This window comes from Equus asinus, chromosome X (genome assembly GCF_041296235.1).
Source record: "Equus asinus isolate D_3611 breed Donkey chromosome X, EquAss-T2T_v2, whole genome shotgun sequence".
Taxonomy (NCBI): domain Eukaryota; kingdom Metazoa; phylum Chordata; class Mammalia; order Perissodactyla; family Equidae; genus Equus; species Equus asinus.
Genome location: NC_091820.1, coordinates 121,611,966 through 121,635,066, shown reverse-complemented (window position 1 = coordinate 121,635,066; position 23,101 = coordinate 121,611,966). Strand labels below are relative to the sequence as shown.

Sequence of the window (23,101 nt, the reverse complement as noted above, 5' to 3'; positions counted from 1 at the left end):
CCTTTTCATGACCTAAATGAGTACATTCTGCTTGTTCCCTGTACTGGTTACCACCCCCCACTCCCACCAAAGGCCCTTTCCCATGTTCCCATCCCATGAATCTCTCCTAGAGCAGAAACTCCAGAGTTAGCTGCTAGGGGCATGAATGTGTGACCCACCTGTTCCAGAAGTGTTTTCCCAGGGACCCACTAAATGCCATTACAATGGTGTAATGGCAGAGGGGTCCTCATATGGCACCATGAGGAGAGCCACCTACTGGACAGACTAAAGAGGCTGACTGTGCAGGCGGCCAAGGGGAAGGTAGAGACAGCTGGCACGCCGAGCTCCTGGGCGACCGCCATGGCTTCTCACTCCCCTCGCTCACACCCTCGCTCGCCCTCGCCCTCGGGGGAGCAGGCATGCCCTACAAGCCTGAGGGGATCAGGGACGCTCTCGGGGGAAGTCAAGAGGTCTACCTTGTAAGTCGCTGCAACTGGCTCCTTAGTACAAGTGCATCAGGCAGAGTACCCCTGGACCCCTGGGACAGGTGAAATACCTGAAGTGAAGTGAAGGAATCCCAAGAATCCCTCATGCCTGCAGCCAGACAAAGAGTCCCCCACTGCCCCAAGTACTTTTGGGGGCACACGGAAGTTCTGCCAGGACTGGGGAAGTCTGCAGGGAGGTAAGGGCAGGGAGCACAGCTGTGAAATCGCCCGAGAAGGGCCCCTTCCTTTGTTGTCACATCTGAGCTCAGAGAGCAGGTAAACACAGTGTCACATTTGGTATTGACCAAAGGTCATCCTCACAGGAACACAGATGCTCAAAAAGGAGGACTTAGTCCTATTTTATGGAAGAAGAAACTGAGGCTCAGAAGGGGCAAGTGATTATCCCAGGGCTGCCCAGCAAGGAAGTGAGAGATTCTCAGGACTCCTAGGCCAGTGCTTGCTGCTTCAGTGCAAAGAGAGAACAGAAAAGGGATGGAGTGAGGGACCAAATGTTCTGAAGGACATCCCGGGAGAGCCTGTCTCTGGAGGTACTTGCCCTGACCCCGACCCCAGGATTTGGCTCACTGTCTCCCTCCCAGGCCCAACAGTGCTGCTCTGAAACACTGCTGCCACCCATGCCCCTTCTGCAGCAGTGGGACTGGACAGAATGGGCACTGCTTCACGGAAACATCTGTTCCCGATATACAAGCGCCACCTGATCAGATAGGAACAATCTGAGTCCTGAGTTTCCCGGGACCTTGTCCTGAAGGCACATCCCTTCTTTCCTTGCTAATTCTTACATTCCTGGTCCTGCAGTCAAAAAAAAGCTTTTTGGAAACCTGGGCTTGAGGGTGGCCTCCACCTATTTATTAGAGGAGGTGGTGTCAGGAAATGGGTGGATGGTGCCTGGTTTCCTGGGTTCAAACCCTGGGGCTTTGCTGTGTGACCTTGGGCACATCCCTTCCCCTCTCTGGGCCTGTTTCCTCATCTGTCACATCACCTTGATTAGATGGTCCCACTCTGATGTAGTATTTAGTCATGTCTTTCCTTCAATAAACCTTGTATGAGTGAAGCCTTCCTGTAGGCACGGGGATTGATGCCACGGATTCACCAAGAAGACAGGAGTCAGGACGAGTCTCTGCTCTGAAAAAACTCATTTTCCCATTCTGTAACGTTTTTTTGGTCATGCTTCTCCTTCATGCTGACTTACCTTTTCAGAAAATGCCCCCGCTTCCGCTGGAGAATGGAAATTGGCAAAGAGAGGGGGAAAGGTCCAATTTGCGCCTTTGCTATTTTAGGGGAGGCTGAAATTACGAGCCAAAGTGGAGTGATGCGCTTACTGGAGTGACCTCCGTTCCTCAAGACAGGAGAAAACCTAGGTCCTCTGCTTGTGAAGTGGCTCGAGCTCTTAGGCGTAAAGCATTATTACATAAATTCAAGCTCGCTCCTGATCCTTAGTACCCTGAGTTGCCTGAAGGGGGGAATGGCACTGCCTGCGTGTGCAGCCCCGGCGCTCAGGCCGCCGCTGCAACCGGAGCGAGGAGCGCCCGCCCGCACCACCTGTCCCCGCCGGCATTCCAGAGTAGAGGCCGAATTGGCAGCAAGCCGGCCCGGATCAGTCGCCGCCTCAGTCCGCGCGGGCCCTCCTAGGGGTGTGTCTCGCGGATTCAACTCCCAGCCGCTCCTGGACGAGCCCCTGAAGGCATCTTCCTCCCTGGCGGGAGCCGCGCGCGCCCCTCTCTTCGCGCTGCTGCCCCGAGGCCGCCGCAGGCGGATGCACGACCTCAGGAGACGCTGGGACCTGGGCTCCCTCTGCCGGGCCCTGCTCACTCGGGGCCTGGCCGCCCTGGGCCACTCGCTGAAGCACGTGCTCGGTGCGATCTTCTCCAAGATTTTCGGACCCCTAGCCAGGTATGTTTTAGGCGAAAGCGCGACTCGCGCTCCCGGGCTAGGGTGCGCAGGAGCCGTGCGGGCAGGGAATGCAGCCGCGAGGGGAGGGAAGAGCGCAAAGTTCCAGCTGGCCCGTGGCGGCCGGGCTCGGAGGCTCTGGAGGGGCGCGGCGCGCATTTGGCCAGGCTGCGGCTCCCTCCCCGCGGTTCTGCCGGCACCGGCAGCGCAGTGTCTCCGCTCGCAAGTCGCGGTGCCGGCGAACTCCTTCTCGCGGGGGAACTCCAAACGCCCGGCTCTGAGCTCACTTGAGGCGGACTCCAAGCTGGGCAACCGGGTGCGGGCAAGACCACGGGGAGGGAGATCGCGAGTCGAGCAGGCAGGGAGGCGGCGGCGTGCGCGCGAAGGGAATTGGGGCAGAATCGCCAAGGAGAGTCCGGTGGGCGAAGTGGGATGGGGATGGGAGCCACGGAGCCACCGAGAGTGGAGTGAGACGTACGGGGCCTTGGACCGGGGGCGTGAGTAGGTAAGCAACCGGGGCAGGCGGGGTCCCGCGGGTACGAAACCTCGCGCAGCGGCTCTGGAGAGCTCCGGCTGGGGGAGAGGGCGGGCGACCAGCGGGAAGGAGTCGGGGGTGGGGGTGTGTGCGGCAGAAGCCACAGCGCTGAGCCTGTCGGGAAGGAAGGAAGCAGGGAAGGGCGCCGCCGCCGCCGCCGCCGCCGCCGCCGCCGCGGCCGCCGTGGAGTACTCGGTGCGGAGGGGAGGGGGAAAGGGGTGCAACAGCGGCGCGAGGGGGAGGGGGCGGTGCGGGCGCACGGCGAGCGCGGGCTGAGCTGCGGGATTGACGTAACGAGCTTGGGTTTCCCCCAGCGTCGGGAACATGGATGAGAAATCCAACAAGCTGCTGCTGGCTTTGGTGATGCTCTTCCTATTTGCCGTGATCGTCCTCCAATACGTGTGCCCCGGCACAGAATGCCAGCTCCTCCGCCTGCAGGCATTCAGCTCCCCGATGCCGGACCCGTACCGCTCGGAGGATGAGAGCTCTGCCAGGTTCGTGCCCCGTTACAATTTCAGCCGCGGCGACCTCCTGCGCAAGGTAGACTTCGACATCAAGGGCGATGACCTGATCGTGTTCCTGCACATCCAGAAGACCGGAGGCACCACTTTCGGACGCCACCTGGTGCGCAACATCCAGCTGGAGCAGCCGTGCGAATGCCGCGTGGGTCAGAAGAAATGCACTTGCCACAGGCCGGGTAAGCGGGAGACCTGGCTCTTCTCCAGGTTCTCCACGGGCTGGAGCTGCGGGCTGCACGCCGACTGGACCGAGCTCACCAGCTGCGTGCCCGCCGTGGTGGACGGCAAGCGCGACGCCAGGCTAAGACCGTCCAGGTGAGTGACCACCCGCGGCAGAGCGGGGTCCTGGAGCGCCGGATCCGACCTGGGCCTGGGCGGGCTGAGGGCGGGGAGGTGCGGCCGGCCGTTGCCGAAGACCCAGAGCGCACCTCGGCGCCCCGGCGGTTGCTCCCCGGCTGGGCGGGTGCCAGGGGCCCTGGCGCGCAAGCTCATGGCGCTGTAGCGGCTGTAGGAAGCCTGTCCGCTCCCGCTTGTATGTCTGTACGCGGGTTGGCCCGCTTGGAGTCTCGGAGTGCGTACGGGGGAAGCGGACGGGAGTCCCCGAATGAGCGCCCCCCGGGCCGCCGCCGGGACAGGGTACCGCACGTAGACTCCGCACTGGAGCGCCAGAAAGAACCGCGCTCTGCGTGTAGCGTCCCTGAGTCCCTCCTGTTCACACTCTTCTCCGCACCGGTTCTGAAGCCTCCTTGCCGCTCTCTCGTCCTCTTTCCCGCTCCCGCATTCTCTCCCCCCCCAACTTTTTTCTGCTTCCTATATTCGCCTTTCTGACTTTCTCGTGCTCACGATCTTGTCAGTTACTGGCCGCTCGCTTTTTCCTTCTCCCTCCGTTTTCCTCTCCCACTTTGCTTCTCGTTCTTTCTTTTACCCTTTCTGCTTTTTCTCTTCCTGGCTGACTTTTGTCGCCTCTCTCCTCCTTTCTTCCCTCTGGCTCTGCTCTCCTCAGGAGAGTGGGTGTCCCTCTGCCCCTGTTTGCGGACACCCGGAGACATCTCCTGGTACCCAGCTTGCTCCCCTCACTACTGGCTGCACGCGAGGCATCCGTGGCGCTTTCCAAGTACGAGGAGCACCCCGCGCGCCGAAGGACGGGCTAGGACGCTACCCTGGACCCCATGTTGTGTTCAGCCTTGAGAAACCTCTCCAGATTTACAAACCCTGAACCCCAGCGTGGGGCGCCACCAGCCCACTTGCTGGGAACCTGGGGTTGATGTGGAAAAAGCTGATTTGTGAAGAGCCTGTCACTAGTTGCTTTTGAAGCTAGGGCATTTTCCTCTATCCAGCCGCAATGCCTAGTTGCTGGAGGTCACGGAGTGTCATAAAAGGGTGGAGGAGAAGGGTGCATTGGAGTTGCTCCAGCCAGGGCTCTCATTTTGCTAGTCTCCGTAAAACAAATCTGGGCTGGGACAGAGAGTCCAGGGAATGGACAAGGTGAGTCTGGTTGCCAGGGGGCCTCTAGATTGGGTCTCCGGGCAGGCAAGGACATGGCCCTTCTTTCTGCACCCCCATTGAGGTTACCACAGGGGCCTTTGAGGCAGCTACTGCAGCGGCTGCCTGCCAGGACCCTCTCTCAACCTGCCCCATCCCCGGCAGCCCCCCCCCCCGCACCGGGGGGTCCTCTGTGCCCTGGAGTAGGCACCGCTTTGCAGGTGTCTCTTGGAATGCAACAGCTGGCGCAGTTTCTACTGTCCAGCCGCAGGCAAATGGAGCCCCCTGATTTTCTGGTCACCCGTGAGATTGAGAGGAAGCATCACCCTCTACTCACTTTCACTTCCCTCAGTTTGCAGTGTCCTTTCTTGAAGGCTGGAATTCTGGCAGAAGCTGTTGGATTTTCATCTCCTTTCCAGCGTTAACAGATTTTTCTTTTCTATCCTAAGAGAACCTTGGCCCCAGGAATGTTGCCACCTCAATCCATTTTAGGAATTGTGTCAGTCACTGTCAGCACAAGATTCTGGTGTTTAAGAAGATCCCAAACAATTTGGCAGTATTAAAATCGTCTCTCTTAGAGATGGAGCTTGTAGGTGTAGTGAGGGGTGGTGATATAAAAAGCTCTTTAGGGTAAAAATAGAATTCCACAGCCATGACTGTGGCAGAGAAGGAAAAATGAGGTCTTGGCCACTATGGAAGCCGCAGCCCTGTCTAGAGTTCCAAAGGGCACATGTGCCTTGTGAACGTGTAGGTCAGGGTGTGACATGGTCTATAAACACACATTATTAATGTGGTCTGGGTTATATTTTTGGTGGCTGCTGTCCTCTGGCAGATTCTGAAGAAAACTTCAGAAGTTTTCCGTAAGATAACCAGGACCCCTCAAGGGGAAGGTTCAGCGTCTTGGATAGTCCCAAATTGAAGCAAAATTATTTGAAATGAAATGAGGTTTTCTTGGTCATAAAAAGGGTGATAATACAGTGCCATCTAGTCTAATGAAAAAAGAACCGCTTTTTAAAGAGTCAGAGTTACTGGATATTACAATATTTGCAAAAGTGAAATAAAATCTGCTAGAGAAACACAGTGCTACCTCAAGGGTACCTTTTTATTTCATTCGTTCCTACCCACCTCCAGAAATCTTCACCTTGAAGAATAGTGATACCGTGGGGATTCCGGCATTTCCCAGGATGTTGATAAATCTTTGCTTACAGGACCAGTTCTGTTCTCATAACCTATAGGAGTGTGAGAGTGAGAGCGAGAGTGTGTGTATGTGTCCGTGTGTGGTGAAGATTTAGAGACACAGACAGCTGTGCTGGCAGTGATGCGTGAGGGTGAGGAGCTGGTCTCAGGAGATGAGAGAGTCAGCCATGGGGAGTTCCTGTGTAGAGCAGCCTTCCGTGCCAGCTGGAGGTCTCTGTGCTCCACTGAACTGAGAGGAACAGCAGCTCCGTCTGTTTGGCCTGGGAGTTCCAACACCTGGGCCTTCGTTCCAGGCCAGCCACGACCCAGCTGTGTGACCTTGGACCCGAGCCTGTCCAAGCCTTGTATATATGGAGAGTGCGTTCCAGTTTCTGATGAGCTTTCACATCCCTTATCTCTGGTATTTCTCTGTAAACTTGCACTGTCTCTGGGAAGAGGGCAGAGTGGGCAGAAGTATCCCCGTTGATTAGATGTGAGTGAAGCCCAAAGGGGCTGAAGGACTTTCCCAAGGTCACTGACATCTTTAGTGGCACAGCAGAAATCTTACCCCAGTTCTGTCTGATTCCACAGCCCTTGCTCTGTTGATTGCACCTTGATGAACGAGGGTTTTTATAAAAACACAGTGAGATGTTTGATGTTAGTAATTCCTACAAAGTAAACACTCAGTAAATGTTAACTGATATTGTTATCACCTACATTGTCACCACTTTCAGTAGTTTTACACATGTGAGTTTGGACAGGAGACTGGACTGGGGTTGCCACCCCCATTGGGAGAAGGACAGATTTCTGCCTCCCTGAGGCTTTTTGCTCACCAAGAGTGGGTCCCGTGGCTAGGTTGCAGAGGGGCCTCTCATTGCCGTGTTGGAAATCACTACGAAGCTGAGCAGGATGGGAGGACACTGGGGGCCTGGTGAATAAGCCTCAGTAGGAGCCCTCAGCAGCAACAAGGGCCACCTTCTGACTCACAGCCATCCATCCACAGTAGGGGGGGCATGAGAGGCCATCGTGGCTGAAAGCCAAGACCCTGAATCTTCCGCCCAGTGCTACATTTGAGATGCTTCCCTGCCTCAGCGGATGGTAAAGTGCCTGGGTGATATATAACTGCTGAATAGAAACGCTTGTGATCACGTTGCCGGGAGAGGACAAAGAGAGAGAGTGCTTGGCTGGCAAAAGGCTCAAGTTGTTTATTAAGAATAATATTTCTTTAAAAAAGACTAGAAATTGCATTTCATGCGTCTGTCTGGCAATATGTTGTTTGGGGTCAGAGAAGGGTCCTGTTCACTCTAGAATTTCTAAGACCATTTTTGAAAATGTATCAAAACATTGTTGCTTACCAGCTGTTAAAACTCCCAAATTCTGCAGGCTTTTCTCAGGCCAAATTCCATCTGTTTGTAGCCAACTCTAGTGCGCCACTTGGTCTGTGGGAGGAATTCAGAATTGGGCACAAAGAAACTGCACTGGCCTCATTCTTCTTCACCAGGTACCATGCTGGCTGCACACATGGGGTGGCTGGTCAGGTGGATGGGAGATCGGGTTCTATGGCTATACATGTCAAAGAATCTGATCATCATGTTCAGGTTGCATCCTAGACTTTTCTAGAAGCCATACGGAAGAGTAATTAATTGTCATCTAAAATCCAGTAGGATATCACCGACAGGAAAGGACTAAAAGGCATTTATATGGAGAAAAGCTTTCTTTCTTTCTTTCTTTCTTTTTTGGTCATTCCTTTTTAAAAATTGTGGTAAAGACTTTTTCTTCTTTTCCTTTCTTTTTAAAAGGCGGTTCTATATTGAAAGAGCTGCGTTGTAGTCAGAACTCTATAGTGCGTGTGCCTGCTCATGCCTCCTGTGCCCATGCCCCCACTCCTTCCCTTTCTGGATTTTGCAGTGAAACAGGATGACATGACAGGCTTGCAGTACTGTGAGGCAGCGAGTGAATGGACTGTTATGCCAGCAACGCTGTCCCTCTGGTCCATCAGACTGTAGGCCGCTGGGCTCTCACAGGAGTAGCTTCACTTAGCCGAGGATGAATTTCTTCAGCTGTCTTTGATAAGAGCTGTTATACCTTCGCACCTATTTCACAGGAGAGGGGGAGAAATTCACCGTGATAACATCTGTAGAACTTCAGCAGTGTTAGTTAGCATCTTTGCACAGATGGCAAACATGTTGGAGTCCTGAAAAAGCTCTGAGTTCTCAAGGTAGTATAAAAGGCTACTCAGAATTACCATTTCTTAATAGTAATTTTAGATTAGTGCTGTTATGTGGCAAGAAGAATGTCAGAGCTTATCTTTTATAGATATCTGTCATCAACTTAGGTAGTATGAAGTGACATTAAAGAATAGTCATCTCCGGGGCGGCCTGGTGGCAGAGGGGTTAAGTGCGCGTGTCCCGCTTTGGTGGCCTGAGGTTTCGCGGGTTCGGATCCTGGGTGGCAACATGGCACCGCTCATCAGGCCATGCTGAGGTGGCGTCCCACATAGCACAACCAGAGGCACTCGCAACCAGAACATACAACTGTGTACTGGGGGGCTTTGGGGTGAAGAAAAAAAAGATGGGCAACAGTTGTTAGCTCAGGTGCCAATCTTTAGGGAAAAAAAAAAGAATAGTCATCTTTTCTATCCATTGGTCATTAAACAAAATTTTCTGAAATTGTCCATTAAATTCCAGGGGAGACACGTCATTCTTGCTCTCACAGAGCTTACAGTAGAACAGAATAATTTGGTACTTTAGATATTTAATAAAGAAGATGGATTTTATTTCAAAACGATTTGAATATCAGTAATGTCTTTAAGATGTCGTACCTTTACCAGAATATATTTAGCAAATAGAGAAAAGTCTGTTTTCTGTTTATGTTGTAGTTTAGTTCTAATGAGCAAAGCTTGTGGAGTCTGTATTATGACCTCTGCACAGTGCCAGCAGTTGGAGGAGATTAGAGTCAAGACAAAGCCAAAAAAGCCAAGGTCACCATCTTCAGCCTCAAGTCTATAAAGATTAGAGGGTAAAGTGCAGAACTGTGTGGTATAGACAGGTGGGGAACCGGGGGAGGAACTGGCGATTTTTGGCAAGTCCACCCCCCTCTGTAAAATGAGAGATTTAAACAAGATGCTTGCTAAGGCTCTTTCCTTTCTAAAGTATGTGTAACAGGCCAGAAAAAGGACATAGCTGTTCAGGAAGGCTGCTGAGAACAGGTGGGTTGTATTTAAAAGAAAGGAGGCATTGTGGATGGGCATGGCATCCTCGTTGCATCATCAGCTCGAGCAGCCTCATCTAGCCAGGGCTGGCCAGAACAGAGAAGGTTCATGCGTGGGGAAGGGCTATGGAGGTAGGTGGGGTGAGGCCTTATTGTAGAGGTCCTGGAAGGGCAATGGGGAGGTTGAACTCCAGTGAGTACAAGAAGCTCTGACATGGAAGGAATATAAAAAGGCAAATGAAGGCTGGAGTCCAGTTAACAGTACCTCCCTGATTTCTAGTCTGGAGTGGAGATGGCACCAAGGACTAAAATGGAGAGGCTGGAAGGGGATCTCATTTGGATTGAGAGGGTACTGAAGAGTTGTGACTGGTCAATGTCGCCTAGACTTCTAGTGGCCAGGGCTTGTAAGGAAATGAGAACTGGGGCTCTGGGGCAGGTTAGGGCTTAGTTGTATATGTGGGAGTCTGTGAACCCAGTTAATCTGAATTCACAATTGGCATTAGTATTTAAATGATAACTGCAATTCACATGTGGGACTCTTAGCCAAGGAAAAGAATGTTTGAATAAAGGAAAAGATTGACAGTTATGATTATATAAAAATGAAAAATGTTCATTTGTCAAAAAATAGCCAAAATGAAAAGGCGTATGTCAAACTGATAAAATATGCACAATAAATAAAACAGACAAAAGGATGGCATCTTTTCTGTGTAAAGAACTTTTACGAATTGATTAGGAAAACAAAGGCTATGACCAGTTTACAACATGGGAACAGCAACTAGTTTACAGACGTGGACAAACTGCTTAGTCTCACTAGTACAAAAGAAATGCAAATTGAAATAATTAAATGTAGGAAAACCTTTTTGCCTGTTTAATTAGCCCTGATTAAAAAAAAAAACCTCAACATACATCACCACCACCAAACAAAAAAAAACGTAGCAGCCAGTGTTGACAAGGGTGTGGTAAATATGATAATTCTCATACATTGTTAGTGGGAATGTAAATTCAGATGATTCTTTTGGAAATGAATTAGGTAATAGAAACAGAGAACATTAAAAATATTTATTTCTTTGACTCAGATTTCTTTTCTGGGATTTTACTGAAAAACCTAATCCTGTACATGTTGTTCGTTCATTCACTCCTTTATTTATTTATTTATTCGTTTATTCAGTAAATATTTATTGAATATCTCCTATCACCGTGCTATGTGCTGTGGACAGTGTGACGAACCAAGCAGATGTTGTCCCTGCCTTCATGGAGTGGGAAAGACAGACATGAAACTAATAATTAATTACTTAAACTTGTGAGAAGTGCCATGAGGGAAAAGTATAGGGTGATATAACGGTATACTAGAAGGCCAGTTGGAGTTATTTATACTTGCAACAAATTGGAAAAATCTGAACATCCACACAGAGGAGAGTGGTTCAAGAAATCTCAGTACATCCACTTGAAGGATTATTACAAAACCGTTTAAATGTTTTTTTTTTATAGAATATGGAAAATCGCTAGTGATTTAATGCTAAGGGAAAAAGAGAGAGACAATTATGGACCCAGTATGACTACAACTATGTTGGGGGGGGTGGGGCACACAAATTATCTTCCCACGCCTCCCAAATCTAAACACAAACGACGAAGAATGGAAGAAAAATACCAAGATATTAATAGATTGATTAGTGATTTATTTTCTTATTCTTCTTCTCTGAAGGTTTTGAATTTCCTTTATGAGTATGCACTCCTTTTATAATAAAAGTAAACATTAACAATTTTTAAAATGATGTTTTCTTATGGCTGTGATAAATTTCACTCGTGTTGACTTTTTGGTTCCTGAAGACTATGGCTGGTTATTTCATTAGCCTCTTGATATCCTGGGAGTCCTTAATGAGGAAAACAGTCTCAGCTAAATAAACTCTCTGACTAAAAGGCAGAGGTGATAAGTCAGGCATTGCCTGCTGATTTTTCCGATGATTGGCTGCTGTCATGTTCCAAAGAATCCATGGAACTCATACACCTGTACAGTATAGAGATACTTGAGTGGATTGCTATTGTCTTTTCTCTGTTAAAAGGTAAATGGAACAGGAAATTAGTAGTGGTACACAGTTGGAAATATAAGGCTTGTTCTGTTCAGAGCCATTCAAGAGAGCCTGGACTTTGAGTCTTCATGAGCCTCTTTCTAAGTGAGCTGATACCAGAGCTCAGGGTCTGGCCAGAGAAGTAAAATTTTGGGGCTGGTGAAGGGCTATGGTTCGAAACATCTATAGCTGAGAGCTTAGCTCAGTTAATGCATGTGTTGCCCTCATCTAGGGAAAAGGGGGAGTCCACTCTGCTGGAGCAGCTTTCTCCTAGAGCAGTTTCGCTTCATAAGAGCATTGCCTCCAGTTAACTATAAATTAAGTTGATTAGAACACTTCAGCTGCTCTGGATATCTGAGGGACTACTATATAGAATGACATGCATAATCTTATTGTTGAAACTCCACTGAAACTACATTCTAGGTATAAGTTATTTTGACAGTGTAAAGAATGTGCTTCACAGTTGAAAAGCTAATATCGACATTCTGTGACAAATAAAATGAGATATTTGGTCATTGAGTTTAGACAAAAAAACAGATGGGGATGGGAATGTTCCCTCTTCTGTTAAAGCATAATAAAGAATCTAATTAATAGTATATGTTTTCTGATACAATGTCATTGTAAGCTTAGAGAAACATTTGTCTAAACTTTAGTAACATATTTATTGGCAAAAGAGCTTTTATAGTTTCACTAGGTATTGGACTTTGCAGGTTATTCAGTTGGTCTTATTGCATCCCATTTGTTATTTCTGCCATTTTGCCTCTAAGAACAGTGTTGAAGACTTTGACACATTTCAGAACATTACATTAAATAAATCTGTCTTGCACATTCCACTGTACTTTTTCTGGAATATTATAAATATTCAAATATAGGCACACATGCAAATTCAAAATAAAATTCAATACATGCAAATTCTGTGTAAATTCCGTATTTATAACTTAGCAATAGTTTTGAACTTGTTATCCTAGGATATAAATGTATCAAATATGAGCTCATGGGAATTACCAATAAATATATTTTTCTGATTAAACTGTGGGTTCTTTTTTAGTGACAATTTAAGTTTCAATTCTGGGATATATTATGAGAGAATAATTTGCACTTCATTTACTCTGAATTGTCAAGAATCATGTTCTTCCCCGATGTAAATGTCTGCAGAAAGGACTTCTTATTCAGTTTGATTGCTTTTAAAATTTTACTAGCAGAGATGCCATAGTGAGCTTAAGAGAGTGGGTCTGTTTCTTGTGAAGAGTTTAGTCCTAATGAATCAATTCCATGCACTTTTCTGAAGGAATACAGAACAATTGGAATGTGCAATGCATTGATTTACATCAAATGGATTAGGCCTGTATGCACCATTCCTTGCATTAATTGACTTTCTCCCATAACTGTACTAATTATGGCAAATCTTCAGTAGAGTATCAGCTCCACTTCACTCATGGAGATCATTGGACTTTTGCTAATTTCCTACAGGAGAGTGAATGCAAGAAAAGAGTGTTTAGAAATTGACTATGGTGACCAGGTTACAGCCAGGAAACTCAACATACTTTAAAAAGGCCCATTGGTCTTGGGAGCCAACTCCTCAGTTATTACAATAACTAGAAATTGACTAAACTCACCAGTTGAAAGACATAGATCATCACAATGGATGAAAATACAAAATCCAGCTATATGCTGTGTTTAAGAGACAAAGCTGAAACATAAGGATACAGATAAGATTGGAATAGATACACTGTGAAAATACTAACCAGAAGGAAGCTGATGTAGCTAAATTGATATCAGATAAAATAGACTAAGGCAAAGGATTTATTGGGGATAAACAAGATCACTGACTAATGATAGAAAGTTCAATTCTTCAGATAAGAATTCTAAACTTGAATGCACTTAACACTGTAGTTTTGAAATATATAAAGCTAAAATTGACAGCGCTATAAGGAGAAGTTGTAAAATCTACTAACCTCTTTCAGAAATTGATAGGTGAAATGAATTAAAAGTGAGTAAGGATACAGAAGATTTGAACAACATGGTTAACAAGCTCAGTGTAATGAACCTGCACCCAGTTAGAAGAATACACATTCTTCTCAAGTACATATGGAACATTTTTGAAAATAGATCATATACTAAGCCATAAAGTTAGTTTGGAAAAACTTCAATGAATAAATATCCTAAGAACCATACTTTCTGGCTATGCAGTGCTTAGTCATTGGATGTTGAGACCAGTCAGGCAGGAACAAGGGATCAGGCTATACCTGAGTGCATGAGAGGGAACATTAATAGTCTGATATATTTGGAAGTATTGCCAATCCTTCACCGACCACATTGAGTTTCTTAATTCACATGCAAGTGTGAAGAACTCCTAGACTTAGGCAACGAGATGTGCTGTAAAGTGATGATCTGACCCAGGTAGCTTGGCCTGACTTTCCGTGAACACCTATTAATGTTTTGGGGTACCTACTGAGCCAGGCCCTATGTCAGAGGCATAACATATATTTTTCTCGTTTAATCCTCAAAACAACACTCTGAGGTAGATGTTTTAAAAACTCATTTAAAGATGAGAAAACAGAGAATTGGACGAGATATGTAACTTGCTCCAATCTACACAGCTGGTCGCTACTGGAGCTGACATTTAGAACCAGTTGGGCCACATAGCCTGTCTGGTATGTTTTAATGTCCACTAAATTCTCAGATAAATCTCTGAAAGCCTTTACCCTCTTTTTTGCCTGTGTCTATGTAAGCTAAATGGAATGGAGACGTGGAGTGATTATCTGGAGATGTCAGGATTCAACATGTTAAGTGATTTGTTTTTAAAGCACCTTTAAAAAAGTTTAATAAAAGCTTCTCTTTAAAGGTGAATTCTGCAGCTCTTTTTCTCTCCTTTTACATAAAGATTTAGATATCCAAGATATTTCAAATGCTATCAACACTGATTTACGCAGAAGAATGATGTTTTAGGGGAAATAAAAAAGGAAAGGTGTTATGTTAGAGCAAAGATTTGTTTTTTTCAGATAGGGAAAATGAGGACCTTAACTGTATTTTAATTTATGCCCCATGTGGACTTGAAATATGGTGCACACACTTCATAAGATTTGTCAGAGGCTGAAGTGTCCTACTCCTTCTGTAATGTTGGCGGTTGTCTCACTAACAGCATCAGTTGCCCTGCTCCGATCGTGGCCTGTTTTTATAAATGACCATTGCTTTTTTTTTGCTGCGTTTGGTCTGTGTAGACACAGCCTTTGGAGGGTTTGTGTGAATGAGTTCAGCCAGGGCAGCTCATATAATCTTGGAGTATGAAGAGCCAGTGAAATAAAGATACGTTCTCTCAAAACCAAGTGAGGGGTCCCAGAGAAGACGAACTCTGAAGCCTGCTCTTATCCCAGGGGCTCATCGTGAAGATAATAAAAGTGTGTTTTATTACTGAAATAACCAAGTGAGGGTAGCAAATTTCCTTAGGAGTGACCATTCTCTCTTGTGGAAGAAGCGGCTTTAGAAAAGTGCCATTAAAGAGAATATGCAAATTAGCATGGGCCTACCAGCTTGGCAGACATTAGTGCAGGCGGCAAAGAAATTAGGTTGAAGGCATGGAAGAATGGTAAAAAGGCGCCTAATACAACCAGAGGCTAGTGTGACCTTGGGATTATGGCCACCTCAGCAGATGCCTCACAGCTGAGACTTTGCTAAGTAGAAGATTAACGGGCACAACATTTTGACGGTTGAAAGATTGTTTGAGCCTATTTGCCAGATACACTAGAGGCAAAAATACTTATTATGTTTGCTGAAAGTGGTACAGTATGTTCTAAAAGTGTAATAGGCCAACTCCAACTCATTAAAGCAATCCTGAAATAAGGCATATTGGGATGAATGATGTATAGTAGGCTATTTATGAAAAATTACTTCAAAAAATTTTTAATGGACGTTAGTAATGATTTTATGCATAAACACACTATAAGATTAATGAAAGATAATTAGACTAATATGTGAATATGGAGCTGAAGCAAGGTACTTTTAAAAATATTTTGCATTATTGAACAAAATGGTCTGTGCGTCTTTCTCCTTTTGGGTAAGGATCCATGCTTAGCATCTACCACCCTCAGTTTGTTCTTTGTGACTTGGAAGCAAAGCAAAAAAAAGAGATCATTTTAGCATGGGTTTTTTACAATCTTCTGGCAGCTTTTGTATTTATTGCCATATGGGTGTACATTAAATCTGCATCTCCCTCTCATTTATATGTTTATAAAGTTATAAAGATACACACATGCGCACACTTTTTTTTAAAATAATTAAGCAAGTGATATGTGTTTGACAATGTTTGGTGACTTAATGCCATTTAAAACTCTTGCTTTCCTAATCCAATTGCTCCCATGCTTTTTGGTTTATGCGCTTAAGGACAGAATCCATTTAAAGTGCCAGAATTTGCATACATGCAGCTTCGAGTGAGACTTCTATTTATTCCAGATGGCCGTGAAAAATTATTATTGAGAAGCTTGGAGACCTGGGTGTCATGAGAGCCATTAGGATGAGACTAAAATCACACTTTTTGGTTTCCATTAGTTCCTCCTGTACAGGAGGGGGTCTAATTTTGCCACGTGGGGAGCTAAAGGTATGTGGTTTAGCTAGACTGTTTAATGCAGCCAAGTTAGCTCAGCTCATCTCAGTGAGGGAGTCCTGCATTCCAGGCACCTTGACTAACCCTGTTGTAGGAAAGGAGCTCATAATTTTCCAGAGTTCAGCTGAATGCTAAGTGAAAGGTTGCATTCAAGATTTGCATGCATGGAAGTTACCAGTTACATTGATGATCTCTCCTTTAAAAAATATGGTTGGATTGGAATGAACAGCATTGTGATGTTCCCCATTGAATGTCATGTTTGTTTTGCTTTTAAACCATGGTGATATAACCATTATTCACTTTAGGAAGGTTATGGTTCCGGTATCAAGGGACTGGGTGTGGGGTCTTGGGTTGTGACCTTTGGCTGGGAATATCTTCTCTAGAGAATGGTCAAATTTCCATGCTGACAGAAAATAAGCCAGGGACCACAAAAATCCAGCACTTCTGGTTTACTAGGGTGTGACTCAAGGATGTAGCTTTTTCTGGTTACTGGAGAGGAACTTTTGTATGCCATGAACCTGCTAAAATGGAGAGATTTGAGTGCCACAAAGCCCAAGATATGCACACCCCAAGGCTGTGTTGACAAAGCCCAAGATATGGCTCTTGGTTATATACCTTGGTGGTCTCTGAATTTAGCTTAGCACAAGAAACCCAGAAGGAAGAAAACAAATGTTCTCCCAGAACTTCAAGGAGGTAGAAAGATATTCAAGAAATGGTAGGAGTTTCAATGGAAATGTCAGAAGCTAAAGTGGGATCTGAGAAAGAGAAATACCATTGGGGAAAAAAGATAAATTATTGCCATAATCAAATGGCAGATTGCCTCTTAGTGACTCCAATCTCCCCTCCCAGATGTAGCTTTGGGGACAGTCAGTGCACCCACATCTGCCTCGGGGTGCTAGAGGGAGGCAATGGTCTCATGCAAACTGGCAGCTTTAGTAGTGAGCACCTTAGGCCTTGGGGTCACTGGTGATTTTCAGCTGGAATTCTGGGGCACCATGGTTCTGCTAGATTAGGAGAGCTGGTTTGTGGTGCCTCCTATGATTCAGCATAATTCACTCGAGATTCATCCACAGATACAGGCTGTTGCTGGTAGCAATAGTTCATTCTTCCTTATTGCTGAAGAATATTCCATGGTAAGTATGTACCACAGTTTGTTTAACCATTCACCTATTCAAGGACATCTGGGCAGATTCTAGTTTTTGGCTGTTACAAATAAAGCTGCTATGAAAATTTGTGTTTTGGGCTTTTCTGGGACAATAAGTGTTCATTTCTCTAGGATAAATGCTCAGGAATGCAATTGCTGGGTTGTTTGGTAATTACCTGTTTAGTTTTATAAGAAACTGCCAAATTGTTTTCCAAAATGGCCGTATATCATTTTACATTCTCACCAGCAATGTGTGAGTGATCCAGCTCCTCATCCTTGTCAGCATTTGGTGTTGTCACTATTTTTTGTTTTAGCCATTCTGATAGATGTGTAGTAATATCTTCTGGTTTTAATTTGCCTTTCCCTGATGGCTGATGATGTTCAACGTGCTTTTGAATGCTTATTAGGCATCTGTCCGCCCTCTTTTGGAATGTCTGTTCATGCCATTTGCTCGTTTTTTGATGGGATTCTTTGTTTAACTGTTGAGTTTTGAGTGTTACTTATATATTTTGTATATTAGTCTTTTGTGAGATATCTTGTTTGCAAATATTTTATCTCAGTCCATGGCCTGTCTTTTCATCTTCTTCACGTGGTATTTGACAGAGCAAAATTTCTGATTTTGATGAGGTCCAATCTATCAACTTTTCCTTTTATGGATCATGGTTTGGTGTCGAGTCTAAGAATTCTTTGCCTAGCCTTAGATCTTGAAGACTTCCTTCTATGCTTTTTCTAAAAGTTTTCTAGCTTTAACTTTTAAATCTTTAAGTCTGTGATACATTTTTAAGTTATTTCACACACCTTAATATTCACCCTTTTAAAGGGTACAGTGCAGTGGCTTTTAATATATTCACAAAATTGTGCAATTATCACATGAAAGTTACCTTATTGTGGTTTTGATTTGCATTTTCCTGAAGGGTAATGAAATTGAGCATTTTATGAGCTTATTGCCCATTTGAATGTCTTCTTTGGAGAAACGTCTATTCAAATCCTTTGCCATGTTTAATTGTGTTATTTTTATCTTTTTAGCATTGAATTAAGTGTTTTTTATACATTCTGGATACAAGTGCAGTATCATATTTATGCTTTGTCAATATTTTTCTCCCATTCAGTGGATTGTCTCTTCACTTTCTTCATGATATTCATCAAAGCACAAAAGTTTTAAATTTTCATGAAGTCCAATTTAACTGTTTTTTCTTTTGTCTCTCATGAAGGCTTTGCCTAACCTAAGATCAGAAAGACTTACTCCTATATTTTCTTCTAAGAGTTTTATAGTTTTATCTCTTACATTAAAGTCCATGATCTATTTTGAGTTATTTTTTGTTCATATTCTAAGAAGGGGGGTCCATCTTCATTCTTTTCTATGCGGATATCAGTTGTCTTAGAATCATTTTTTGAAAAGACTTTTTTCTTTATTATTGATGGTACCTTTGTTGAAACTCAATTGATCATAAATGTAAGGGTTTATTTCTGGATTCTTAATTCTATTTTATTCATCTATATAGCTGTCTTTATGGAAGCACTGGAAGGTTTTCACTGTTGTTGCTTTGTAGTTAGTTTCAAAATCCAGAATTGTGAATCTTCCGGTTGTTTTTCTTTCTCTAAGCTTTTTTTGGCTATTCTGGCTACCTTGAATTTCAGTGTGAATTTTAAAATCAGCTTATCAATATCTACAAAGAAACCAGCTAGGATTTTGTTAAGGATCCTGTTGAACCTGTAGATCAATTTGGGGGAATATTACTATCTGAACAATAAGTCTTTTAATCCGATCTTTTAAACCTGGGCTGTTTTTCCATTTGTCTAGGTGTTCTTCAATTTCTTTCAATGATGTTTTGTAATTCTTAGTTACAAGTTTTGTACTGCTTTTGTTAAATTTATCCATAAGTATTTTACTCTTATTGATGATATTGTAAATGTAATTTTTTTCTTAATTTCATTTTTGGATTGTTTGTTGCTACTGTATAGAAAGACTGTTGATTTTTTTTATTATTGATCTTGTATGCTGCAACCTTACTGAACTCAGTATTTTTTAAAATTTCTAATAGTTTTTAGTATATTCCTTAAGATTTCTGTATACAAGATTATGTCATCTGTAAATAGATACTTTTACTGCTTCCTATCCAATGTGGATGCATTTTATTTCTTTTTCTTGCCTAACATCCCTGACTAGAGTCTTCAGTGCAATGTGAAATAGAACTGGCTAGAATGGATTTCCTTATCTTGTTTCTGATCTTAGTGGGGAAAGCATTCAGTCTTTAATCATTAAATATGATGTTAGCTCTGGGCTTTTTCCTAGATGGCTTTTATCAGATTGAGGAAGTTCCCCTTCATTCCTAATTTGTTAAGTGTTTATTTGTTTTATAAATGAATGGGTGTTAGACTTTGTCAAATGATTTTTCTCTGTTAATTGAGATAATCATGTGTCCCCCCCCTTTGTTCTTTTGATATTCTGTTTTATATTAACTAACTCTTGGATGTTAAACCTGCCTTGCATTCTGGTGATAAATCCCACTTGGTCATGGTGCACAATTCCTTTTGGATATTGCTGGATTGGGTTTGCTAGTGTTTTCTTGAGGATTTATGCATCTATATTCATGAGAGATATTGGTCTGTGGTTTTCTTTTCTTTTGATGTCTTTGTCTGGTTTTTGTATCAGGGTAATACTGGCCTTGTGAAATGAATTGAGAGGTGTTTCTGCCTCTTCTATTTTTTGAAAGAGTTTGTGAAAGCTTGGTATTAATTTTTCTTGAATATTTTGTTAGAAATCACTAGAGAAACCATTTGGGCCTGGGATTTACTTTGTGTTAAGATTTTAAATTATTTATTCTTTTTATAGTTCAATTCAGATTTTCTTTTTCTTTTTGAGTTAATTTTAGTAGTCTGTGTCCTTCTAGAAATTTGTCCATTTTGGCTAAATGATCCAGTTTGTTGGCATATGGTTGTTCATAGTATTTCCTTATAATCCCTTTTATTTTTAAAGGATGGTCTTAATGTCCCCTCTTTCATTCTTGATTGTAGTAATCGAGTCTTTTCTCTTATTTTCTTGGTCAGTCTAGGTTAAGGTTTGTTAATTTTGTTGATCTTTTCAAAGAACTAACTTTTGGTTTCATTGATTTTCTCCATTCTTTTCAACTCTCAATCTCCACTGTAATCTATGATAGTTCTTTTCTTTTCCTTACTTTGGTTTAGTGTAAGTTCTTTCTTTTCAAGTGTCTTGAAATGGAAAGTTAGGTTATTGAATTGAGATCTTTCTTTTTTAAATAAATATAGGTATTTATAGCTATAATTTACTCAAAGAACTGTTTAGCTGCATCCCATAAGTTTTGGTCTGTTTTCTTTCATATTAATTTATTTCAAAGATTTTCTAATTTCCCCTGTGTTTTCTTCTTTGACCCATTGGTTATGTAAGAGTGTATAGTTTAATTTCCACATATTTGTGAATTTCCAAAATTTGCTTGTTTAAATATTGATAATTTCATTCCACTGTGGTTGGAGAGCATATGTTGCATGATTCACTCCTTTCAAATACATTGAGAAGTATTTTGTGGGCTAACATATAACTTGTCCTGGAGAATATTCTACGTGCATTTGGGAAGACTGTATTTTGTTGTTGGTGGTAGAGAGTCCTATAGCTATCTACTAAGTCTTGTTGTATTGTTGAAGACTATTTCCTTGTTGATCTTTTTCTAGTTGTTCTATCTATTATTGAAATTGGAGTATTGAAGTCTCCACCTACTATTATTGAATTTTCTATTTCTCCCTTTAATTCTGTCAGTTTTTGCTTCATGTGTTTGTGGGCTCTGTTGTTAGCTGCATGTATATTTATAATTGTTATGTTTTCTTGATGCAGTCTTCTTTCTATCATTATAAAAATTTCCTCTTTATCTCTAGTAACATTTATTAGAGTCTATTTTCTCTGGTATTAGTATAAGCATTCCATATTTTTTATGGTTCTTGTTTCCATGATATATCTTTTCTCCTCCATTTTTGCTCAGATGGTTTCTATCTTTGAATGTAATATGTTTCCTGTGAACAACACGTAGTTGGATCTTGTTTTTGTAAAAATCCATCTGATGGTCTGTGCCTTTTGATTGGATTGTTTCACCCGTTCTTATTATTGATAGCTTGACCTAAGTCTGCCAATTTCTTTTTATTTTCTATATATCTCACATCTTTTTTGTTCCTCTATTCCTCTTTCACTGCTTCCTGTTGTATTAAGTGGCTATTTTCTAGTGTAACATTTTAATTCCTCTAATGATTTTTCACTGTAATTTGTTGTTATTATCTTAGTATTTGCTCTAGGGCTTAATCTATACATCTTAAGTTTTCAGAGTCTACTTCATATTTATAACAACTTAATTGTGGTTAGACCTAGAAATGTTTCTCCTAGATGGCTCTATTCCTTCTTCCTCCTTTTTGTGCTGTTATTATTATAAATTTTACATTTATATAAGTTACTAACCCAGCAGAACATTGTTGTACTTATCACATTGATAGTTTGGAAGTGCACATGAAAAGAATTCTACAGTTTTTGGGTGGAGTTCATTATCTCCTCTTGTTGGGTAAATGTTGATTAGGTCCTGCTGGTTGATGGTATTGTGGAGTTTTATACCAAATCTTTGTTGGTTTTCTGTCTAGTTTTTCTATCAATTGCTGAGGGGGTTGTTGGAGTCCCCACCTATGATTGTGGATTTGTCTCTTTCTCCCTTCAGTTCCATCAGCTTTTGCTTTATGTATTTTGCAGCTCTGTTGATTGTTACAGATAGATTTGGGATTGCTATGTGTGCTTGGTCAGCTGACGCTTTTATCATTATGTCATGTCCCCTTCTGTTTTTGGTTATTTTTTTGGTTCCAGAGTCTACTTTATCTAATGTTAATATAGCCATTTATGCTTTCTTTTGATTGATGTTTCTATGGTGGGTCTTTTCTCTCTTTTAGTGCCTTCTTTTGTCTTTTTTTAAAGATTGGCCCTGAGCTAACATCTGTTGCCAATCTTTTTTTTTCTTCTCCCCAAAGCCCTCCATTACATAGTTGTATATTCTAGGTGTAGGTCCTTCTAGTTGTGCAATGTGGGATGCTGCCTCAGCATGGCTTGAGGAGCTGTGTTAGGTCCATGCCCAGGATCAAAACCAGCAAAACCCTGGGCTGCCGATGCAGAGCCCGTGAACTTAACCACTCGGCCATGGGGCCAGCCCCCTTTCAGTGCCTTCTTATGCTTATTTTATATATCTGTACATATCTATAGTTAGTTGGAGGAATAGAGAGAAATGCCCATCTTGTCTAGAACTGGAAATATTGTTCACAGATTTCTGTTTGCGTGGATGAGCTGGGTTGCTTGTTTAAGCCACTGAGGCTGTGTGTTGCACGCAACCGATTTTAGCTCAATAATTCCGTTACTAAGTCAACTTGTCTGTACCTGAAGAGTTGTAGTGGCCCTATTTTCTTTATTTCCAAGGATCAGATTTTTGAAGTCCAAAAATTTTTACTAAATGTGCCCCTACCTTTCCTTGCTTTGGTTGCATCCATCCCTCTTACTTTGTAGGTATTTGGCTTTGGAGAGTTGGGATGATGTGTGATCTGGAAATCTCTGTCTGCAGCCACAAGCTCAGCATGAACAGAAGCAAAAAACTGCCTGTAAAATGGGTTGACCCTAAGATGTAGAACCAGTAACATGACCTGTTGTGAGTAAGTTGTAATCTTTCCCGTTAACTAATTTATTCGTGTGCACCAAGTGCCTACTCTATGCCAGGCACTGTGTCGGGTCCTGGAATTACAGTCCTGGCAATGCCATAGGCACTGACTTTGGAGAGTTCTCAGACTAGTGAGGGGAGACAAATAAGCAAATAAGGTGATAAGAGCTATGATAAAGGCGAGTACAGGTTGCTATGACTATGGAGAGATGGGCTTCTTAAACCAGGAAAGGCTCTGCTGATGGAGGTGACACCTGAGTCCCCAAGGATCCATAGCCAAGCAAGAAATAGGGGAAAACCTTAGGAAGCAG

General features: G+C 43.3%; 1 protein-coding gene across 4 annotated transcripts in view; it reads left to right on the top strand.

Annotated features, from left to right (window-relative positions):
- Nucleotides 1-1,282: 1,282 nt before the first annotated feature.
- HS6ST2 (heparan sulfate 6-O-sulfotransferase 2) overlaps nt 1,283-23,101 on the top strand; it is a 274,210-nt gene continuing 252,391 nt past the window's right edge. Inside the window, exons 1-2 of one of the 4 annotated variants that reach the window (XM_070502498.1) lie at nt 1,283-2,375; nt 3,222-3,740. In XM_070502498.1, coding sequence (XP_070358599.1) covers nt 1,948-2,375; nt 3,222-3,740 — 947 coding nt within the window. In that variant the 5' untranslated portion in view covers nt 1,283-1,947. The remainder of the gene's footprint in view (nt 2,376-3,221; nt 3,741-23,101) is intronic. The other 3 variants (XM_070502499.1, XM_070502500.1, XM_070502501.1) reach the window with 3 other exon arrangements.